At 33.1% G+C, this 24,347-nt stretch overlaps 3 protein-coding genes across 3 annotated transcripts in view; all 3 read left to right on the top strand.

Moving 5' to 3' along the window:
• The window catches only part of LOC119830934, a 3,387-nt gene extending 1,507 nt beyond the window's left edge, over positions 1-1,880 (top strand). Inside the window, exons 4-5 of the mRNA XM_038354124.1 lie at positions 56-1,666; positions 1,759-1,880. Coding sequence (XP_038210052.1) covers positions 56-1,666; positions 1,759-1,880 — 1,733 coding nt within the window. The remainder of the gene's footprint in view (positions 1-55; positions 1,667-1,758) is intronic.
• An 8,624-nt stretch (positions 1,881-10,504) lies between these two features.
• On the top strand, positions 10,505-24,093 carry LOC119830933. The gene is made up of 18 exons (XM_038354123.1): positions 10,505-10,657; positions 14,433-14,593; positions 14,741-14,872; positions 15,141-15,320; positions 15,455-15,847; positions 15,941-16,814; positions 16,898-17,040; positions 17,295-17,453; positions 17,583-17,761; positions 17,832-17,964; positions 18,054-18,168; positions 20,376-20,450; positions 20,524-20,651; positions 20,735-20,965; positions 21,258-21,462; positions 21,723-21,874; positions 22,812-23,021; positions 23,348-24,093. The coding sequence occupies exons 1-18, from the start codon at positions 10,519-10,521 to the stop codon at positions 23,525-23,527; spliced, it is 3,789 nt and encodes a 1,262-aa protein (XP_038210051.1). The 5' UTR covers positions 10,505-10,518; the 3' UTR covers positions 23,528-24,093.
• Positions 18,216-19,698, top strand: LOC119830894 (arginine kinase). The gene is made up of 2 exons (XM_038354081.1): positions 18,216-18,219; positions 18,329-19,698. The coding sequence occupies exons 1-2, from the start codon at positions 18,216-18,218 to the stop codon at positions 19,696-19,698; spliced, it is 1,374 nt and encodes a 457-aa protein (XP_038210009.1).
• Positions 24,094-24,347: the final 254 nt, after the last annotated feature.

Raw genomic sequence — 24,347 nt, 5'->3', positions numbered from 1 at the left:
TACGATTTATACTGTTTTCATATTATTGTAGACTACAGCGAAGAAGATTATAGAGAATCCAGTTCTGTTCCATGTAGTCCTGAATTACAGAAACATATTAACAAATCGGCGAGAAATATACAAGACAGTTCCATTGCTATATCAACATGTGTAACCTCTAGTACTTCTAGAGATGTTAAGATATATAACACAAGAAAAAGATCGTCAGAAACATGTTACTTGTATACATATCCCCATATGACTATCAATACTCCTAAGCTCGATACAGTAACAGAAAATTCAAAAAATTGTTCCAACAAAGCAGATATAGGCACTTTTATTGCCACACATACGTCTTCAGATTGCACAATTTCCCCATCTATAACCGATATAAAAAATATACACCAGAGATTAGATTATCTTGAAAAGAAAATATTAAAACAAGAAATGGTAATTAAGACACTTGACCTCAATGCCCAGTTATCTTCATCAGATGATGAAATAAATAATGAAAAATCAAAATCATTTACTTGTACTGGACAACCGGGATGCAGTTATGTTGAATACAGTCATATTCCAGAAACTTCGGCATTCCAACGTTATGCGCAACAACCAGCTCCACTCTCACCCAGTAAAGCTACAACTATTCAAAAAGAACACAATTCAGAACAATATGGTCGTGACTTCACTCTTTACGATGGTATCACCGCTCGTGGGCGACGACAGTGTGCTTCAGTACCTTGTAAACGGGATGATATCCCTAAAATCGCAGCTGAGAGAGTTCACAGAATTCGACACAAACTAAATCCTGTACGTGACTACAGACTTATGGACACAGTTCATTACCTAGCTCAAGGAGAATTTGCCCCTCGGGACGATGGAATTAAACTAACTCCTTCGAGAGAAGCAGTATTAAGTGATATTATATGGGAAGATGTCTGTCGCACTCATTGGCCCAGTACTAGACTCGGACGTCGAATAGCTCATCCAGAAAGATATGGTACAAGATCTGAATTACAAAGGCTCATAGATAGTTTATTAAGGGAGCGTGTTGCTCATGTAGAACGTAGACGTCGGCGGCACTATAGAATAGTAAAATTAAATAATCGACATGAAAACTGTCGACCTGCAGTTGGCAAAACTGGAGATATAATTGTGGCTAGTAATAAAAATAGACGTGAAAATGAAGAAAGGGATGCTGCTGCTACCAGTGATCATGAAAATGCAAGAGCTGTAATGACAGAACGAAGATTTGAAGAGCGTAACTCCCGTAGAGATCATAAAAGTCAAGATCGCTTAATGTATCACGATACAAGATCACAACGCCCCTATAATCAAGATGATTGTACACCTGGTCCAAGCTATGCTGTTCGCTCCAGTAATAAACAATCGACATGTTGTTATAGGAGTTCTAGTCCGACTAATAGAAAAAACATACAAGTGAACCATGAACATTATAATCGGCAAACTAGCGGTAGCAGCATTATAATGAGTAAAGTGCGGCCAAAACATCCTAGACTTGTTGTGAAGAAAAGTTCCGGTCGTCGAAAATATCAGTCCAAAGAACCAAACTTAGAACATTACATTTTATTGCCAACATTGGTGATTCGAACGCCGTCGAACATGAAACGACAAAAAAGATTTAATGAATTATATCACCGAATACTAAATGGTCAACTGAAAAATGGTACTTACATATATTTTTTTTACTTACTGATTTATTTAATTTTACTTCATAATATAGCTTGTTATAGTTACAAAATAAACGTTTTTTTATAGATCAACCAGACGTTAAGTCGGAAAATGCAAGTGGTCGGAGTTCAAGCCTGAACAAAAAAGATATCGGCCTCAATATCAATATAACCCTGTCAGAAAGTGAAGAAAAATTACACAATAAATAGGTTTAATCATTTAGATTTTGCATATATTTCTTTCATAATCGACAATTGAGTTAGTTATCAACATATAACGGGAATAAAGAGATTTATTGGCATCATATTGAAATTTAATTACTACCATGTTTTACTTAAAATTACTATGTGTGATCGTGATCTAATAAGTATGTAGACATTAATTTCAGCTTTTTAATTAAGAGTATGTATGACGAAAATAATAAAATTAAAGGTAGAATAATTACTTAAAAACTTCCGGTTCTATATCACATCGCTTTACACTCATTAATAATCACGTCAACAATTCACTGGAAAGGCATAAATTTCGTGAAAATGTGCTATATCATGAACAGCGGTCACGAAAAGTTTTAAATTAACACCTACCACATTATAATATTAATGTCTTTAATAATACTTAATCGTGAGCAACAAGATTTTGTACTCACATAATCTTAAGTTCTTAAAAAATTTACAGTTGCATATACCTTACTGTATTGCGCAATTTCACTTACGTCATAGGTACCATGATGTTATATGAGAATATAGCCTTCCTTAATAAATTTGATCTTATTTAACACAAAAAAATCACTTCGACCGTATATAAGATTAGCTCGTTCAAACAAACAGACTCTGCATCAGCTTTATATATTATTAGTAGGCATATTGGTATAGAGATACATTTACCTTGTCTTCATTTAGCAGATACTCGTAGTACTTACTTATGTGTGTTACTATTTTCTATATAACTGCCAAATATGTTCATGAATCTTGGAAATTGTATATCAATGCTATGAAAAATGGAACAGGAAAATTTTTTATTTTATTTCCTCATAAATTTTGAAAGAAATTGAAGTAACAATCTCATTCAAAGAAATAAATTTATTCTCATAATAACTTTACCTACAAACAAAACTGTAACAATGGCAATTTTTCTGAAACTGCCCATCCCCTAAACTTTGGTTGATGACTGTACATACCAATTATTAACCTTTAAATAAAAATCGTGAGTGTCAAGTGTGAGTCGGATTTGCGCCACTAAGGGTTCCGTAAAAACAAGCTAAAGAGCAACTGCAAAAAAAATCATACATTCAAGCATTCAATTTATGATTGTGCCAACCGTTGCTTATTTTTTTTATTTCTGTTTACAGCAGAAACATAAATACATCATCTCTGAGAATTTCTGCTTTCTACCTATTACGGTTCATGATACAACCTGATAACAGACGGACGGACACACGGAGAGCGAAATCTTATTAATAGTCAATTTGGGTACGGGACCCTAAAAATGCTAAGGGCTCTATCAAAATTCTTATTGACGGTGTCTATTGTAAAATTTGGATAACATAAAAACGAGCATTTTTTCGGAACATTGCATCAAGTCGAACATGTGATTTCCAAAGAGTACAACCTATAGTTAAATTTTAATATTCTCTTTAATGAGAAAATATGTAGATAACTTTCTGAAAGTCGGTCGACGTTATATACTACGGGTAGTGTCAGTGAAACTTCTGTAAATATTAGATAAGGAGCAATTTTATTACACGCTACCGTGTTTACGGTAACTTAAAAAAATCGATGAGTGGCACAGGCATTTCTTGAAATGAAGTTTGTTCACTTTTTTATACTAATAATACATAAAACACATACATTAATAATATAAAACACATATATTGCACATTTAGCCTTCTTAGTTAATAAACAGTTATAAAAATAATCATCATAAGGAAATTCATGTACTGATCGTTTGATGAAGTTCTTTATTTAGCATTAAAATTACGTACAATATCCATATTATGATGGATGGGGTGAAAAAAACCTTGTTGCAACGACAGAGGCAAAATGGACTTTATGTTCATTGTAATCGACCAAAATGTAAGTATATATATTTACTTGTATTATAATAAGCTTTTCATAAAATTGTTTACATTAATAAGTATATTAGACTTTTATTCAGCTGCTCTTTAAAGTGTATTAAGTATATTACTTATGTAACATTTCCGTTTTCACATTATATTGTACCACAGATAGTATAATACTATACTATTAATTGTACTGACAAAAATATTTCCGTATGGAGGCGACATAACTTAAGTTCATAAACGACGAAGTTATGCGGGAACTAATATAAAAAATATGTACTTATAGGCACTTTAAAATTGAGCGACCGCTTCCTTTTTTGAAGTTTATCAAAATGGTAAAAACCATAGGCTTGTCGGTTACGAAATAACGCTACATTGATATAGAGAGAATTGATTGATAATGGTCGTAATCAAACTTTTTTCTTGATGGGTTCAATAAAGTGAAATCGCTTACAACCAAGAAAAAACCTATCCCAATTTTGCGAGTTCTTTATTGAATATTGGAGCGGTATAGGCTAAATAAAAATAAATAAGTTGTAAATTAGATAGTCCGCACAATAAATTATAATATTTTAACATTTCAAAGGGGTTACCCCCCGGGTTCCCCCTTGTCTTGGATTGACATCGAGTTAACAGTTCGTGTTTACGTGTCTACCGTCATACAATACCCAATTCGGAAATGAGTACCATGACGATAAATAGTTGTACATAAGGGCATTAAATATTTGGAAATAAATGTTCATGTATACCGTGTTGGTTTATACAAATTATGGATATTAAATCTGTCTCACCGGTCCACTGTCTAAATACATAAAAACAAATACAAATATTTTAATAATAAATATTTGGCGGTCTTCATCATATTTTACGTGCAGGGCGTAGTCACTTGGTTATCGGTATATGATATTCTAGCAATAAACGGTAATAATACCTACATGCACCGTGCTTATGGAAAGTAATCGATACGGGTCGTAATGACCCGCAGTTACAGATAAAATACTCGAAGGGTTCACGTAGATATTTATGGCTTAATGAACATAGGCAACCTTAAATGATTGTAGCTTTCGCTTACATTATTTGTTAACATCCTAGATTGAAAATATTGTATTTCGGTTCATTCAAATTTTCGGTAAATCTTTAGTTATGTTCTTTTATGTCACAGTTAGTATACTTCCGAGTTTAGGTATATTGCGATCTAAATAAAAGCCAATGAAAAGAAGGTATGTAAAAGCAGTTATAGTTAGGAATATAAATAGAAGTAGGGTCGATAATTAATTATAATATAAGCTACCAGTATTTCTTTCATTCCCTCGACTTTATTAGCGTAACAAAATAATTTATGTACAGATTATTCGAAGCAATCAGGACAAAATGAATGTGAATGTGAACGTGACCTTAGTATGGCGTCGCGTGGAAAGAGTTTTTTGCAATACACGAGCTTTATAGAATGCTTATTATAACGGTCACGCCGCACGCTGAAAAATATAAATCACATCAAATTTCATTAAAAAGAAATGCTAATTCATTAAATTGATTGGAATCGTTTAACTCAATCTATTTAACAACTTACCTATACATTTTCTATCTTATAGTCGTATCCTTTTATTTATAATTTAGTTGGATGATTATTGATGATTTATTTATATAATGCTTGTAGCTTCGCCAGCATGGTACCTTCTTTCAATAAATGGACAGACAAAAAGTTCACGTAAAAACTAATAAATGAATGTGGATGAAACTTAATGATATAATATATTCAGAGTAACACGTTGAAGCTACGTACTTATTTCATCATCATCAGCCCATATATGTTCCCACTGCTGGGACACAGGCCTCCTATGAGGGTTTAGGCCATAATCCACCACGCTGGCCAAGTGCGGGTTGGCAGATGTCGCATGTCATCGAACTTTATTGATTCTTGGACATGCCGGTTTCCTCACGATGTTTTCCTTCACCGTTTTAAGCAGTGGTGATGTTATCCACATTTGCAGATAAATTGAAAAACCAATTTATTTCCTGCACGCTCGCCCGGTCTCGAACCTCGACTTATCGATTTTGAAGTCCGAGGTTCTCACCACTGAGCCACCACTGCTTTTTACTTACTTATTTACTATATACTTAATAAATATTTATATAAAAGAATACTTGTTTGCACTCTGTTTCGGTGTAAGTAATTTTATGCTGGTGTGCATTTAGTAAAAGTTAGTATTCTGATGATTAAAAGATATTATGAGAATTTGTGAAAAAATTATACTTTTATCAAGTTAATTACAGATATACAAAATATAATTACCTACAGTAAAATAACCTCTATAGCCTCGAGGTGTTCCCCGAATAGTTAGCTCACTCGTAGGATTTCCGTGATAAAAATCTATCCTTTATCCTTTCTCATGTCTCAAAATGTCTAAATATCTCTGTATCAAATTTCATCGAAATCGGTCCAATAGTTTCTGAGATTACCGTGATCAAACAAACAAAGAAAGAAAAAACGTATTTATATTAGTAGCATATAATATAACTGAGATTTTGTTTGAGAACTTATCACATATGTACCTACCCATCTATATATTCCAAATGACGGCCTGTATAAATTATTGATAAGAGTTTATTAGCCGGTAGGCTATTCACCCGAATCCTAGAAACCTAGAAACATGTCAACGGCTGTCTATCTATCATGTTTAACAAAGTATTGGTTTTACAGCGGTGTTGTAGAAAACTGTCTATTATGTAAAAAATAGGTACAAACAAATGCCATAACGGAACAGTTATTTTCTAAATCGGTATTTATTTCAATTTACATCTAAGTAGAATTTAACCGTTACATTTTTTTAATTAGTTAAAAATCATGAAAGCACTTAAAATGATGCTTGAACAGTCTATCGCAAACAAAACGATGAATCGGTTAAAAATAATTCGAATCGAAGAAACACTCGTGGACTGAAGAATTAGCATAAATATTCACGCGAATCCATAGTTTGGCCGATTCGACATGAAACTCACTACGCAATCCACAAAAGATGCATTATGTAACAGTGGGGTCAAGAAATGTCGCGATAGCACACCCCGTTGTTAAAATATAAATCGTGTAATCTAGCTTTCTGTAATCTGACGTACAAGACATGCTATACACCACAGGGTGCAACTAACATAACCGATATTCTAATTTTCACACGCCTTTATTCGCTTCACCTGTATGTTTGTACGTAGCCGACTGGGCTAAGTACAAACATATAGACATATAGACAGAAATAAAAACAGACATATATAGAAACATATAGACTTAAGACTGGATCTTGGCTCACTTTCAACGGATAAATTTACTTGCTACTTCGTACACTTACCATGGTTCGGTGACATTAGCGTAATTTCATGAATTAAGTTTATTATCCTGAGTAGGAGCGCCAGAATTAAACAATTTAAGCGTGTTTTTTATGTATTATTATAGTTGTATAAATTATACGTCGTTTTCGCGTGAAACTAGACATATGGTAATTATTTTTCTTTATTTATACCTAGGCAGAATTAACAGCTCTGTTTAATAACTATTAAAGAGAATATACTGGCTTGCCTCTTAGAACAGAATTCAGAATATGGGATTTGTTACTTAAGGTTTGCTGTAAAAAGAGCGTTGATATTAGTAAAAGTGACGTGGACATCTATGTGATTGACTGTAGCATTGTAGCTCCTTAACCAATTAACCAAATGTGCCACAATTTTTTAAGAGCTAAAATTTTAAATTCTACATAGTTATTTTACCTACCAATATTTATAGTACAGGAGACCCGTTTCCTTTACTTCTCCCAGCCCTGTTCAAATATTTGTTATTATTGTATAGGATATTTACGACGATAATACTTTCCTTATCCCTTATTTGTTATCCGTTAAAAGCTTGCAACGCTTTAGCAGAGGCCCTACCGCTGTAAAATTCAGGGGCAATCTTATGCGATGATTTTTGAAAGGCAAACTAAACGCTATATATACGGATGACCGCTTTAACATGAAAATATCCGTATACTGGTCACTTATTTTGTAAATTACCAAAATATGTCATTTCAAATGTGATAATAAAATTAAGTACCAATGTATAGAATCCAGAAAAGTTCATTAGGGAATATTTTGAAAAGGTAAAAATATTATTCAATATTAATGCTATTATTATCTTACTTAATATTATAAATGCGAAAGTTTGTAAGGATGTGTGTGTGTTGTGTGTGTTGCTCTTTCAAGCAAAAACTACTAAACCGATTGCAATGAAATTGGTACGTAGACAACAGGACAACAGGAATAACATATAGGCAACTTTTTATCCCGATATTCTTACGGGATACAACACGCAACTAGTTAATATATATTAGCTAGTTTGATTTTCTCTTACATTGGATGTCTAAAACAAAAATGATTTAAAAAATGTTTACTAAAACCTGGATATTCTATATTCTTATATTTCTATTATATGTTAATAATTGAATTAAAACTGAAAATTGTTTGCGTGAGAGAGCACTCCGTAAATAATCGGTACATCGCTTTTCATATCGGCTGGAGACGATTGGTGTGCTGTTTATAAAGCTAAGTGACTGCTTACTTTGACGTTTGCTTTCTTATGTGGGTACTGCTGCATTATTTTAAATATTTTTTAATTTAAATTCAGTGCGCTTATTGAATTCGTCAGTGATTGGTGCATTTAGTGGTAAAGCAGCTCGTATATATTTCTTTAAACTTAAAGATTAAGTAAATTTGGTAACGCCCTTAAAATGATACTTAATTTATTGATTAAATTCAATAAGAGTGTATGTGTTTACGAAATACTTAGGCGTAAAAAAATATGTATATTATGTTCAGCATTACCATCTTAACAAAAAGCTTTTCTTTCTTATTTTAAAATTGTTTTAACTTAGGAAACATAGATCTTACAAATAATAATAAAAATTTGTTATTTATTTATCATAAGCATTCAATTACAACTGACCTTTCAAAAAATTAAATTAAAATTTAATATAAAAATTCGTATTCATGCCAGTAATGATTTATTTTTATTGCAAATTTCAAGTGATTGGACACATACCAACCGGAGATATACGTAAATGGGTGCGTGGTGGATCAGAAGACAAGCTGGAACGAGCAGTGCTCAGAGGTCAGGGGCATCGCCTGCTCTCTGAGGCGGACACGTTGCCCCTCTCCCGATATATCCTTAATCTGATCGCAAAGTGTGAAGCTTTGCATGCCGCTATAGAGGCGGGATCTTTGCTTGAACTTCAGGTAAATTAGCTTATGAAGTTATTGCGTATAAAATCTCATACACAATACAATGTATTTTAGAAAATAAATAGATCACTGATATAGACAAAATTAATTGTTTTCGAAGCACATCGTAATTTATTATTATATTCGTTTTTATGTTGCTTAGATTAATAATTCATATTCATTAAAATTATGGACATAAAACTTTTTTGATTCCTTTATGGTGATATTGCATTATTTTACTGGCTGTAATAACTTAAATAAAGGAAAAGTCCAATGACATTCGATTTTTAAATATTAAAAGCGCGAAATGAAAAAAGCATAGTATGTCTTATTAAGTACACGTTCTTTTTAGTTTTAACTGTTATTAATTATTGCCCCACTAACAATCGGTAAATATAGGAGCTCCTGGCTTCTGAATATAATCGTCAAAAGTTATCAACGTGTTGCGATGAAGCCGGCGTGGGTTTACTTCACAAGGCCGTGTATTACAACTACATGGATATTGTTGAATGGCTGGTTAAATGCTTTCCACAACTTGTGCATCAGAGAGATTCCGTAAGTGTAATAAAATTTTCATATAAAAAATATAAACACGTACTTTCCTCTTTCCTCAAGTCAATATAATTTATACCTCAACGTTTTCTTATGTTTTGTTTTTAAGAAAATGAAAATAGTTTCAAATCTGAATACTCACATAATCTATGATGAGAAATCTCCGAAACATCATAAATCTTAAGATTCAGCGATTTATGTCGTTCGTTTCTATCGGTCAGATAAAAGTTTCGTATTCGGTTCGGTTTATAATTAACTATCGGCTTCGTCGGTGGTTCATAATATATATAACCTATGTCACTCGGTGAAGATGCTGTTTTCTAATCGTGAAAGAATTTTTGAAATCGATCCATTAGTTTTTGTAGTTTTTGTTTGAAAACATTAAAAAAATGTTTCCTCTTTATAATACTAGTTTAAAAACTATTTTTTTTCGCTATGTATGAAAAGAAACCTTTTGACAGAATTTACAATTTAGAATTTTGAAAAAGTAGCCACCGACATGATTCATAATAATATTACCACAGATAATATGATACTATACTAGGTATTACGTTTTAATTTCATCGGAGTTACTTAGAAATAATTTACAGTTGATATAGAAGAAGATAACATTCTTCGCCTCTTTTTCCTAGCATAGTATCATGTGGTATTATGTTATCTGTGGTACTACATCTATCTTACTACTAGGTTTGATCTCAATAGGAGGCTAATAAGTCCCATTCTGAAAAGGAAGGTAGATTTGGCAGGTATTTTTAGTAGGATTAATTTTACTATAATATACTAGAGACGATCCCAATTTATTCTTATAAAACTTCACATCCCATCCACATAATATAATTAGAAGCTCAACAGCAAACTCGGTCCAATGTCTTAACCCGAGTTGGACCTTAAAAAAACATTCGAGAACTATCTATGGGGATGGGTCTTGACTAAAAGATAAGCAGGAAGGTCGAACCGCCCTCCACTACACGGCGGCGTGTCACGATGAGGCGGCGATGGCCGGCTTGTTGGAGCGGGCGGGCGCGTGCCGGGGCGCGAGGGACGCAGCCGGACACACGCTAGCGCACTACCGAACGGCGCGCACTCTGCTCGCGTTGCCCGCTGCCGACATGCCTTCCCGTCCAAACCAGCCAGGTATGTATATTTAATTTTTTTTTTTTTAGTAATATTTAATACGTTTTTACTTAGAAATCATAAGTTTTTACAGTTGAATATTTTTTTTGTGCTTTGGAAACTTTATGTTTTCAGTTTCAACTTACAGGTACTTTACACGAACACAGAAATGCTAACATTTTGTACAAAGTTTATTGAAGGTGCTGATGATGCTGATCTTAAACTTAATTAATGTAGAGTTTTTTTTGCTACATAGTTAATTGTGTAAAATAAAGTAACTGTAATCGTACTTAAAATTTTCAACTGAGAAATTATTATCATTTCAAACAAAAGATAATTTTCAAAACCTTTTTTTGTGAAATTTTAAATTAATCCACAGTTTAAAGAAGATATCCTTTTTTAAAAGTTTAATTTAAAAAAATAATTAATAAGTTCAAAAAGTTTAAGCATAAGCTACTTCAAATGTACAATAATTTCATAGTATATCTATTTTGTGTGAATTATTTTTTGTTTAATACAACATAATTATGTAAAATTTATTTGATTAATATGTGCCCACTCTGTAATAATGCATTTAATCACTTTCCAAAGAAAGTGCCAAGTTTGAAATAAAGCGTACTAATACAACACGTCATTCAATTATCTTACTAAGTCTGAACAAAATAAATAAACTATTAATATACTTTTAAATAGAACATGACGAAAATAGCTTTATTGCCACTTTAGTAAGTTTGGTAAATTAAGTGACCAATTATGTAAGAACGCTTGCTTTACTCGTTTTTATTCGTTCGTAATTCCATAAGAATTTCTTTCTAGTTATTTTGTATATTTTATTGACTAATTGAAATATCGCAGTAATTCGGTTACTCTGTATGATTTATCAAGTCATAAATAATAAAATGCTTGTAAATAATTTCACTTTGATATCATACAAGAAATCGTGTAGCTTAAAAAAACACATGTACATTATCAATCTAACTACTTTATATTAAATGTATAAGAAGGTCATTTATTCAGTTTCTAATAAATACGAACACTTCAAATCATATGATATAACCTTCTCCGAAGAAAGTTATGTAGGTACTATCACAATATATTCTTTTGGTCATAATAATATATGGGTCAAAGCATACGTAGGCACTTTCGCGCGTAGCGTTTTGTAGGCATTCCGTAGCAAGCGTATAATTATCTTAATACCCACTATTATAATTCGTCTAGCTTGATTTATTTACTTTTCATTATTCAGATAATTTAAATGCTTTTTCATATATTATATTATTAAAAGTCTAATTTACATTTATTATCTTTATACTCAAATAGTAATTTAAGAAGAGATGAACTACGAGTATGAATAAGAATATCCTCTGTTTTACGGGAGTATCAAATTGTAAGTCTGTTTAAAATAACTTAGCAAATTTATTTTTACATTACACACGATGTACAAATGCGGGTCAAATAATCTAAACAGAGGCGTTACGTCGAAAGTACATATTTAGCGTGTAGATAAAGGCTTGGCTCTTTAAGGCGGGGCTGAAATATTGCGTGATCATGAATTATTTATTTTCGTACTAGCCTTTCTGGCAAACCGCACCCGTTAAGTAATTTTTCACCTTTTCAATGCTATATAATAGTTTTTTTAATCTGTCATCAAACCGTTACCGAAAATGTGTAAGACAAGTTTTTAAATTAGCTATTAAACAAAATAAAAGCAATAAGTGTTATCGTTTGTACAAATCAGTTCGTTTCAGTAAGTTCGTATTATGCTAATCTCAAACGATTTCGACTGAGTGTCACGCAAACTTGTTGCTCTTTACGCAATAACTTTTGATTCACCTCTTCATTGAATACCTTCACACTTTACTTAGCTATTACGGATGCATGTTAATCTAAATATTATTTTGCACCATTTATCCGTAATTAAATTGATATGAAAAAATTAAACATAGCTTTGTTCCACTGATGTAGGTACGTTTGTTATTAAAAAGGTACCTGAATATTTTTTTTAGTTTGAGTTTCCACTGGCCATGGCTATGTGGATACATAGCCAACCCAAACCGTAGAGAAATTCTTATATCTTAAACTCTATTATTAATAAGCTTTGAATTATTGCATACGTTGTAGGTTAAATGGTATTTCCTACATAGATACAGCGATAAAATCTCAATCGATACTACCAAGTACCAAGTTGGAATTAGTCAATACAAACTATGTTTTGAGTAGTGAGGGAACATAATGACTATTGACAACGATGTCCTACATTGGACACATGGTATGAAAGGGCATGTGTAGGCTTCGATCGATGGTAGTTTGAGTCATGAAACATTAATATTGTCTGTCTTTCAACTAGAGGTTTTAAATAGCCTTGACATACGAATTTCAGTACGTAAAGTATCAAATTAAATATTTCATAACAACCTACAACACAATTAAGATAATTACCATTTCTTCTGGTAAATAAAAACATATTCTATTTATTTCATAATTCATCTGAAATCTCACAATAACTGATAAGACAGGTTCATAATTTTTCGGTCAAGATGATAATATATTTTTTTTAATTTCCCGTATAATATGTATAATTTTTATTATTCAAATTATTAGATGACATCTTTTTGACAGTATTATCACAGACAACATATTATAGAAATGACTCGAATTAAAAAAAAACTATTAAGTATATATCTACGCATTAAACCACCGATACATATTGAGTAGTAGTGACTAAGTAACCCACACATGTATTACTTTATTTAACAATATTTTACTGTTGATGTATAACTGCAAAATTTATTTCAGCTAATTTATTCACAATATTATTGTTAAGTATCTTAAAAATACTATCATGTTATCTGTGGTACATTGTCACTACGCTTCTTGCGCTTAATCTTGTTGATGTTGATCTCATACCTTTCATATATTTATTTCATTCATTTCGACTTATAACGATCCAATTGGCGTTGGCGAGTCTATTTGTTTAAGTCTTGTATATTGTCTGCTTTAGATAAACCTTTTAAACAATCCAATTTTAGGATACTATTTTTAAAATCTAGTCGATTGCTATCACGATGCCACGATCCATTAACGCACCAGCCAATAATTCCCACGTCTCCTATTGACGGCCGATTAGCCTTGAACTTTTTTATTGATTAGTGTTTCTAGAAATTATGTACAACTATGTGTGTACAAACAGCGAAATGTTTTGTTTTACTTAGAATTCCGATATCCATACCTGCTGAAGAGATAAGACTTGGCAAAGTACTTACATATACTAATTACAAAATAACAGCATTACGATAAAATGTCGTTTGAACTACCTACTATAATGGATTGTTGTCTTTTATTTAAATATAAATTAATCAAAAAATCGTTCCTCATTAAAAAATAACACAGGTGACAAAAATATTTTTATCGTGTATTATAATATTGCTTATATCTAAAAAAGTAGTCAATGTAGGTATGTATTTCCTATGTATATATAATGCATACCGATCAATGTCGAGTCAACAAGGAACGTCCAAAATAAGAAGATTGGTGCAATACATAACAAGATTTGATTCTTGAAATGGAAATGAAAACGGTTCTATGAAATAATCGCTAGTATTGAATTCCATGTGCTTAATACTAAATATTTTACACAGGTTTAAAATTTAAGCATTCATACACAACAAAAAATGTTCGTACTGTAATATGCACCAATAAATTTTTAAATTTAAAAGCTATAGAACCGCAACCGCGAACAAAGCCAAAGCATATTAGATACATTAGCAATCTCTAAAATGGTCATAAATTATAACAGGTTTGGTGATAAAACGGCATAACATTAGAATATGGTGTCACGAATGCGACATGGGGCGCTTACAGCGCGTGGTGTGGGAGGGACAAGGCTCCAGGCTGCTGAGTGAGGTCTCCAGCCAGCCGATTGTAAAAAAATTCCTGGAAGCCGTACCTTATATGATGGTAATCTTAAATGTTGTAGTAAATAGGTACTAAATAGTTCAGTGTCCTATATAGCTACTAGATATGCACAATGGAAATAATTATTGGTTTTTTTAATTACGTGTTGTGTTGAAGTCTCGTAATGATTAAAAACAATTTTCTTTTCAGAATACAATTCGAGACATACACAACGCAGTTATCCAGAACGATTTAGAAGGTCTTATTAAACTTACAAATGATCCCGTTCCTCCTCAAATTCTGTCAAGCAAAGATACAAATAATATGACGGTATGTCACAAAGTAAGTAACAAACAACTACTAGTAGATAAGTATAGAAATAAGTAAATATGTAAGATAGTAAGATAATAATAGCCTCTCCGCCTATATAATAAGCTTTTTCGAAATCTTCTGAAGAAATTCCGAAGCTTCATAGACACTGCTATATGGCGAGAAATCTATATAGATATATTATATTTATTCGATAATTAGTCCTCAACTTGTTGACTGTTCAACCTTATTAAATATTTTTAAGTCAACGAGTTTGCTTAAATCTATTTTGTTTTTTAAGGCGGCAGGGTTAGGACACTGTGGAATTTTGAAATATCTTATCGAAAGGTATCCTCAAAGTATTAATGAAATAGACAACGACGGCAGAACACCTTTACATTATGCAGCAATAGTAAAGGATGATCAGCATACTTTTAAAACTCTAAGTGGTTTTGGAGCAGATGAAGGAGCTTTGGATAATGTGCGTAAAATGCTTTGTAATAATTATTACTAAAAATCAAACCATGAAGCCCCAATAACTATTATATTGTAATTGTATAATATAGTTTATGAAAGGTAGATAATTTCTCTTTTGTAAATTATTTCTTTTTTTAGAAAAATAAGACACCTGCCTACTATATAAACAGACCTCAAGAAATTGATAAGAATCTCCTAAAAGTTTTACCCGATGCTCCCAGAACACCATCAAGTGCATATCCACCTTCATGGGATTGGAAAATCTTAGACACTGATTACACACCTGATTTAAATAAAAAACCGAAGAGAAAAAATTTTAAAGCATCGACTGAGAATATATCTTCAAAAACACTATCTAACACATTATCTGAAAATACTGAAAATAACACAAGTGCCATGAAAAATAGTAGTACTCATGAATTAATAAGTAATTTACCTGAATTAAATGATAGTAATGAAAAGACTCCAACAATCGAAGAAAACACCGACGAACCAAAAGAAAGCACCCAAAAAAACCAAACAAATATTCAGGTGAGGAGCACATGACGCATGGTAGTAAAACTTACTTTTTATTTGTTTGCATTGCTTGAAAGTCATCTGCATGATTTTATTTTTACGTTTTAGGAAAGTATTGAGGAATATAACAACTCTGATCTAGAAAATCATAATGAAGACGACACAAATAATGTTCTGGAAGAAAATCCAATTGGTGGAGAGAATATAAAGGAGGAAAAGGAAACTATTGAATCTGATAGCGTGCCAGATAAAAATATATCTTACGATCATACACCATTTGAAAGTAACGATGAATCTAGAAACATAGGAGATATAGAAACAAATACTGAAAAAGGTGAAGCTGAAAACACCACCGAGCATACACTTGAAAATGAACAAAATATAGAAAGTGTAGAAGAAAAAACATCTTTTGAATTTGCAGAAGAGTCCGGGCCTGGAATTTATACTGAAACAAATAAAGCAAACTTTGATGAAAATTTATCCGATGAAAATTGTAATAAAGATGATAAAAATGACGAAGGGCCCAACTCAGAAGCAGACGATACAAACAATGATAATGACATAAACACAGGAAATCATGCATATACAAATGAGGCTCATGACAACAATGAGCAAGATGATTCAGATCAAGTTGAAAATAATCATAACAATTCTGAAACAGATGATCCAATAAATAACGATAATTCTAATACTCATGATATAAACGATGACGCGAACGATACAAAATCTATAGAATCTAAAGACCATGAAGATAGTAATAAATTAAACGGTATACAAATACATGATTCCGAAGAAGATGACGCGTCGTTTGCAGTTAATGAAGGTAAAATCAAAGTTGATCACAGCGAAGACGACGATGATGTACAAGCACAAGGTGACACACAAACCGAACACAATGACATACACATTATTGCAAAGGAAACACAAAAAACTGGAAGTGCTGTTAGGAGTGACAGGGTCTCGTCTGGCACATCACATGCAATTTAAGCAAATATTCTTTTAAATAATATAAATTAATTATTGATAAGGGTCCCTTACGCGTTCAATATTTTTGTTTTACACATTAAGGCAACACCAACGGTCGCAATACCCAAGAAAGCCTCATTGAAGGTATTGTGAGTAGCGAAGCTGAAAAAGACTCACAAGACGCAAGTGTAATTTTAAAAGGAAACGGAGATCTCATTACCGTCGTAAGTATTCTTATTGGAGTAATATTAAACTCAACCGAAAAGGTAACATCACAAATAGATATTTCTCGTGCCGTTTCAAAGAGCATCATTGTAGCACACCAATAATATATTTTTCACAAACACAACACACCGTTAAAGATAATTTGCTAGCTTATTAGATTATAACATTGTGTTGACTAGAAAGTAGTGCGCGATTGCCTTTATCAAGTTTTAAATGTTACTTCTAATATATTGTATCATTGAAATTCATCGGTCATATTTTAATCTGCCAGGATAATCAAATAGACCCCGAAGTAACCGAATTAATTAATACGGGGAATATGGAAATGCTAGCGACATTAGTGCTGAATGGTGAGGGATCCCGACTTATCGGAAGATATTCGGATAATTTGGAAATTCAAGCATTTCTAGAAAATGTTCCGGTTTACATGGTAAGCACAGAAAACTTTGTTATGTGGATACATATTAAGTAAGTAAGTAAAAACCCTATTAAGTAAAAGTCCATCCATCTAGGCATTAACTTAATATTTTCGTTTATTTATGTTATAAACAAATTTCAGCAAAAGATAAACAAAGTGCATTTAGCTGCCAAAACTGGAAATATAAGGGAACTTCAAGCGGCCTTAGATAGACGAAAATTTGCAATCGCTCGAGATCCGATATCTGCAAATGGCGCTACGCCTCTACACGTTGCAACGGTTTATGGAAAAACAAATATTATTAAATATTTAGGAGGACGGTAAATATATTCCCATTTCTTAATGTTATTGCGCATTTTTTTAAATCATAAAATTATAACATTTCAACAGATTTCCAGAGACTCTATCTGCGGTCGATTTTGAGGGTCGAACGGCTTTACACTACGCAGCTGTTTTACCGGACAATGGTCATTATTACAATTTACTACAACAACTTGGCGCTAATTCGAAGGATTTGGATGATGTAATGAAGGAATTTTATCTCTTCTTTTTCGAGAAGTGTTAAATTATTATACGCATCTTCATAATGAAATAGGGTCATGTTTGTTCCAGAATGGACAATCTGCAGATGATTATTATAAAAATCCAAATTTGCTACCATTTAATCACCTTTTGACTGATTTTGGTATCAGTGAAGAAGAAATAAAAGAAATGTTTTCTGATAAAGGTTAGTTTAAAACAATTAAAAAATTGCATTAAGTGAAAATTATGACGATGGGTTAGATTCTAAAATTACTTTGTTTTTTTTTTATTATTAGATTTAATGACAATTTTATTGTTTTTGTTGAATGTACTGTTTCGTTAAATCTTACTAATAATTTATGTAGTGCCAGAGGATCGTGTGTCAAGCCGACGATCTTTGGATACCCCAGAGACACTGGATACATTAGACCGCTGTTACCGTCTCCTTACATCAGCAAGACAAACGCGTACACCTCTTTCAGCATCGTCGAATAAGGCCACACCCCCGTTAGTTCTTGGAAGATTTCTTAAAAAATCTGTATTTGAATCATTAAAATACCGAATAACAAAATTAGATCATGACCTATTCGATGTTATATGGCCAGCCGTTAAAAAGATACCTGAAAATCGTAACATAATTCAAACAGTGGAAGAGGATTTTCCGGGTGGTGTGACAGCGCCTGATTATTATATTTACGATGTATTTAGTGAATTTCTGACACCACTTTTAAAGGATTTACATAATATTAACATTTCTTATGAATTGCCATTTCATCCTCCGTCCGATTTCATTCATAATTCAGTTGTTTCAAATTCCTCAACTTCAGCGGAGGCTCTGGTAGAACTAAATGTGGATCCAAGCGATGAGTTTGTTTTATCGGGTAATATAGAATGTTCAAGAAATATAGAAGGTTTTGAATTACCCCTCAATCTCAAAATCGGTAAACTAGAAGCAATTGAAAGAATTATCACTACAATATTACTGAATGCAGAATTTACAAATATAATTGGGCTCTTAAGTCCTGAGTCAGATCAAAAGGGAGGTAGCTATTATACGCTTAATGAAGTATTAGAAAAGCCATCTGAAGTGAGTGCAACTTTAGCATCTTCAGGACTACTAATTGCTCTTTGTGAAAGAGACGAAATCGATGACTTGAGTCGTTTGCATGGAAACCATTGGCCATATGGTCGAGGAGTTTTCGTCAGTGACGATAAAACAGTAGCAATATGGATTAATATTCAGGATCATTTAAGGGTAATTATCTCCACACCACTCGATTCCCCGGGTGAAGTTGGGCTACCTTTTAGTAGACTTTCTAATATCATGAGGTATCTTCATAATAAACTTGATTTCGTTTGGCACGAAAAGCTCGGCCATTTATCCAGCAGACCTACATTTTTGGGTGCGGGACTTCGCCTAAGCCTTATTATTAACTTCCCTGGGTTATCAAAAGATTTGGAGAATATAAAACATCTATGTGCAATGAGGGGATTACAATATCGTGAAACTTTAAGCGCCGATATTGCTAAAGTCAGCAACTATCAAAGTTTAAGTGTAACCGAAATAAATTGTTTCAATGATTTTACAACTGCGATATCTAATCTTCTTCATCTCGAGAGAGATTTGTCAATTCAAAATTCCGCACATATAGCGACGATGTTGAGTAACATATTCCGAAGAAAAAGAAGCAGTTTGGCGGATTTGAATATACGCGGCCTGGAAGAGAAGCACTAAACTTTTAATTTAAAAAATAAATATTAGTTTCATAAGTTCACTAAAGTAGTATTATTTTGATTTTAATAATGACGTTGGAAAGGCATAGGTGCAAGGAGAACATTGCATCTAGGATTTAAAGGCTCTATTAACTCTTAGGTCAGTACTGAATAATAAGTATTTCTAGACACATTGTGAGTGGCGTGTTCGTGAACACTTCAGGACGACGTGTTTGCTAAACGATCACGCTTGTACACGAAGTAGTTTAATAAACAAAGCTTTTACAACGCACTCGCTGAAAGCACCAGACACCTTTGTCTTTCCAAAAATTACATGGTATTTTATATTGTAGTTATGTGTGTTTTGTATAAAAAATGTATGAGGTATATTTACTTAGTTTTTAAGTGTAGACCGTATTTATCGCACCGTGGAACATCTGTCATTTAACAATATTATATAGGTAATTGTCTATACTTTTGTCTAAATTTACAAGTAGTAGCTACATAGTTTAAAAAGAATAAATCGATAGTAGGTCTGACCTATAAATAATATAAAGCTTTTTCAGTTAATAACTTGCCACTTCCGCTATTCGATTTTCCTTTCAGTAGCGGTAGTTAAGCCCCATGTATAAACATGTGCGACTAATCCAGCGGTGTTGTAATATCGAAGGTCAACACTGAATAATTGATCGCTTTCAGACGCGAGTCACGCAGCGAACGGCCAATTGGACATTCCCATCTTTCACACCGAAGAAGGCAGATACCTCGCTAAGTGTAAGGCATTTAAAAATGGAAAAGAATAATAAATTTGGAAAGACAGAACTTGATGTGGAAACTGTATTTTCAGCTCTCGGCGATCCTTTGATCAAAGGTCTGACCGAAGTGGCTAACGTGAAACCGAAAGATCCAATCGCGTTCCTAGCGTCATTCCTTCATAATTTCCCCGATCACGACAAGCCTCGATTAGGTACGCCGGTAAGTGAATATTTAATGAACATTTATGATACAAAAAATGCTCATTTCACGGGTTGGTGTAGTAATTCTTTTAAAAAACGCAGCAGGAATCAAACACGCTGCTAACAAAAGGTCTTCCTGAATTCGAGAACGACTATCCCCCTCCAAACGACGACACGTCGAACTCTAGGATGGGCACGAAGCCCTTGGACGCAGTTCGCAGTGCGGCGCGGACGACCACTCGGCCCACGCGGCCCATCGACGTGATCACCGTGGAGCCGCTGCAGGAGCCCAGCCCCGACGCGCCCGAAGCCGCGCTCTCCAGCGCCGACCGGGTATGTGAACGGGATTCTCTGTGTAGCTTTAGGCTCCATACCCTTTTCCATATCTACTCTAGGCTCCATACCCTTTTCCATGTCTGCTCTAGGCTCCATACCCTTTTCCATATCTGCTGTAGGCTCGATACTATTTTCCATATCTGCTCTAGGCTCTATAGCTTTTCACATTTTCATATCTACTATATAAGTAGTTATGGAAAGCCACTTTACTTACCCCTTCTGGAATTTTATCCGAATCTGCAATACCATATTATAACCAAATACATATTTATTTGACCATTTATTAAAGGACGAACACGGCCAATCGATGCTACACTTCGCGGCAGCTCGACCCCACACAAACAATGCTCTGTTTCAATTGCTACAAGAAACAGAAGTAAGCATTGGATATCGGGATGAGTTGTACCGAACGGCAAGAGATATCTCCATACAAGCCAACGTTTTGGAGAATACAGCTGAAATTGATCGCTTTGTCCTTCATTTAGCAGCTAGAGGTCAGTTAATAGTGTACTTTATATCAATTATCAAAATTTATTCTCCAATTTGACATAACTTTGAAGTTTCAGAGCCCATTTATATTTAGTTTAGCTAGTTTTAAAGGATCAAAACTTATTATAATAACTCGTAAATGATTAAGATTGTAATTAGTTCACAAATTAACAATATTATAATTTACCTAATTAAATCAATTAATAATATTATATTATTAGAGAACAAATAACTATTATATTTTTAGTCAAATTATATTTTTCAGGCAACAGTGACAAAATAATGGAATTATTATTGCAAGGATATGATCACATATTGGACGTTGTGGACGAAGACGGTGTTCCAATCAACGAAGTTATATCACAGCGGGGGGATAGTGATATGGCCAACTTACTCGGATCAATTCCTGCATTCGAGGTATTCATTCTATTTAATTTTTACCTTTTATACTTCATATCTTTTACTACTCTGTGAGGTAGGAACAGGACAAAAAAGCTCTATTCGACTTATAAGTATACTAGCGGTCCGCCCCGGCATCGCCCGTCGTACATATATAGCCTTCCTCAATAAATGGGCTATCTAACACTGATTGAATTTTTCAAATCGGACCTGAGATAAGTGCGTTCAAACAAACAAACTCTTCGGCTTTATAATATTAGTATAGATATGTTGATAAACATTTCTGGCATAATAATATACTCCTTGACAATAGAAATTCTTTTGTTTTTTCTCTTGCGACTTGGTATGTGTCTTGTGAAGTTCCAGCCCCTCTCTATAATCACTATGCCCCTTTCCCTACTAAGAGTTGTAGGCAATTGTAATTAGCAACCTCAGCCCTACCAAATTTGTCTCATTATAAATTAAGCAGTTCATTCGACGTTTAGTATTATTATATTGAAAGAATTTATGTATTACTTTGATCTTATTATTATTGTGAGGTCCAACCGTGTGCTACCACATTACTGTGCCACTGACTGCACTATGTTTTCCTTACTTTAAACTTTTTAAAATTTTCAACTGATATTATATATATGAATGTCTGTAAAATCGCAATAATATTTATTAACTGGTCATGCTACGATCATTTAAAAATACAATGACGGGTTTATTACAATTTTGTGATTAAAATATCATTCATCATTCATCAGAACCTATTAGTATTTTTAATAACTATCGGGTAGTTATTAAAAACTAATAGGTTCTTCTCTACAAAGGAATATTAGAATTTTTGCAAGACATAAGTCAATACATTTAAAAAGTTATTATATTGATCGTAGCATAAAACAGCAACAAAAATGAGTCACTAAAAAACTAAGGAGAGTTATTCTTAGTTTTTCCTTTTACATACGGTAAGGAATCGCGGGAGCGCCTCCACGGGGCGGCGAGGCGCGGGGACTTGTCGCTGGTGCGCGAGATCCTCTCCCGCGAGGGAGGCGCGACGCTGGCTCGCGCACAGAACTCCTTCGGGAGGAGTTCGTTGCACGTCGCCGTTCTCGCTCAGCATGAGGACGTCGTCGCCTACTTGGCGGAGACGTTTCCCAATTTGCTGAAGACTGGGGATAATGTAAGAAATTTCATTTATATCCATACTCTAATTTTCTTTCAAATTTATAATAGCACATCGAAATTGGTCCTTCTGTTTGAGAGCTACCATGCCACAGTCAGACATGAACGACAAAATTGTAACATTGGGGGTTTAAAAACGTATGTTTAAACATAATAAAGAAATATCTTCATCCTTTTGCGAATCTATCAAAGAAACACTTGTATTGCTTACTTGAGCTCTATCAATTTGAACATAAATTATGTATTATATTCTTAAACCCTTAATACGTACATCTTTTCTAAATAATCTGAATCACAAATAATTATAATCGTTCACATTTTCAGCTGGAAAGAACAGCTTTACATTATGCAATGGGTGTAGACAAAATGGAATCACTCAGTCGCATTCTCACTAGAGCAGGCGCCAAACGTGTCCTCAAAGACCTAAAAGGAAGACAACCGACCTACTACTTCATGAACAAATCCGATATACTAAGACTTAAGGAGGAAGAAGAAATGTATTAGGAAATTGAAACATTTTTTACATCAATAATAATCGTCGCATATTTTTTCGTAACGAACTGAATCAACTCATCATTCTTTGTATTGGTCAACTTCGTTATTATGTTCCATGATTTAAAAAATATGAATTGCAAGAAATAATTTCTGGAACATTTGTTTATTGTTATATAAGATATGGAAAGTTCATAAAAATAGATATTTTGTTTTAACATAAACCCTGCAAAATTATTTTATTGCTCTATCGTAAATGAAACTAGAAGGGAATTGTTAAGCGACCGTCGTAGAAATGCTTGTTATTAATAAAACCGATATTTTATAAAATACCTAGAAGTAGTTGCACTAAATGTTTGCTTAATTCTTTCGTTTTCAGCCATAACATAGATTTTAACATTATAATATAGGGAAATATAATTATTTAAAAAATCTATCATAAGTAAACGCAACAAAAAAATCGTAAATCGTAATTTTTACGTAGTTATGAGATATTAAAATGTGTACTTGAAGGGACCCTGTTATGATTGATAGATTAGATGCATAGTAGTATAAGAATATAATATTAATAAAACGTTTTTCATTCACAAATCATGTTTTTTTATTTCCTTTAAAGTATTTAAAAGCTAAATAACAGATACCATACAAACAAACGCAAATCAACAATTTGCAACAAATCTTTCAAAAAACTACAAAATTTTATCCAAAACCCGTCGATGATACTTCTAAATCAGTAACTTCAGAACATATAACTATGCGGTAAACAGACAATTGAACACGATAAGTTAGATAATGTATATAATAAAAAATAATAGTAATAAAAACATTAGGT

Source organism: Zerene cesonia, chromosome 12, assembly GCF_012273895.1.
Source record: "Zerene cesonia ecotype Mississippi chromosome 12, Zerene_cesonia_1.1, whole genome shotgun sequence".
NCBI lineage: Eukaryota > Metazoa > Arthropoda > Insecta > Lepidoptera > Pieridae > Zerene > Zerene cesonia.
This window is presented reverse-complemented; position numbering and strand designations above follow the sequence as displayed.

What these genes read in the sequence shown, in the direction of transcription:
- LOC119830933 (XM_038354123.1), top strand. Translation starts at nt 10,519, where the DNA reads ATGGCCGGCTTGTTGGAGCGGGCGGGCGCGTGCCGGGGCGCGAGGGAC. An exon ending in TTCCCGTCCAAACCAGCCAG is followed by an intron (nt 10,658 to 14,432) that starts GTATGTATATTT and finishes AAATTATAACAG; the next exon opens with GTTTGGTGATAAAACGGCAT. An exon ending in ATTCGAAGGATTTGGATGAT is followed by an intron (nt 17,965 to 18,053) that starts GTAATGAAGGAA and finishes TGTTTGTTCCAG; the next exon opens with AATGGACAATCTGCAGATGA.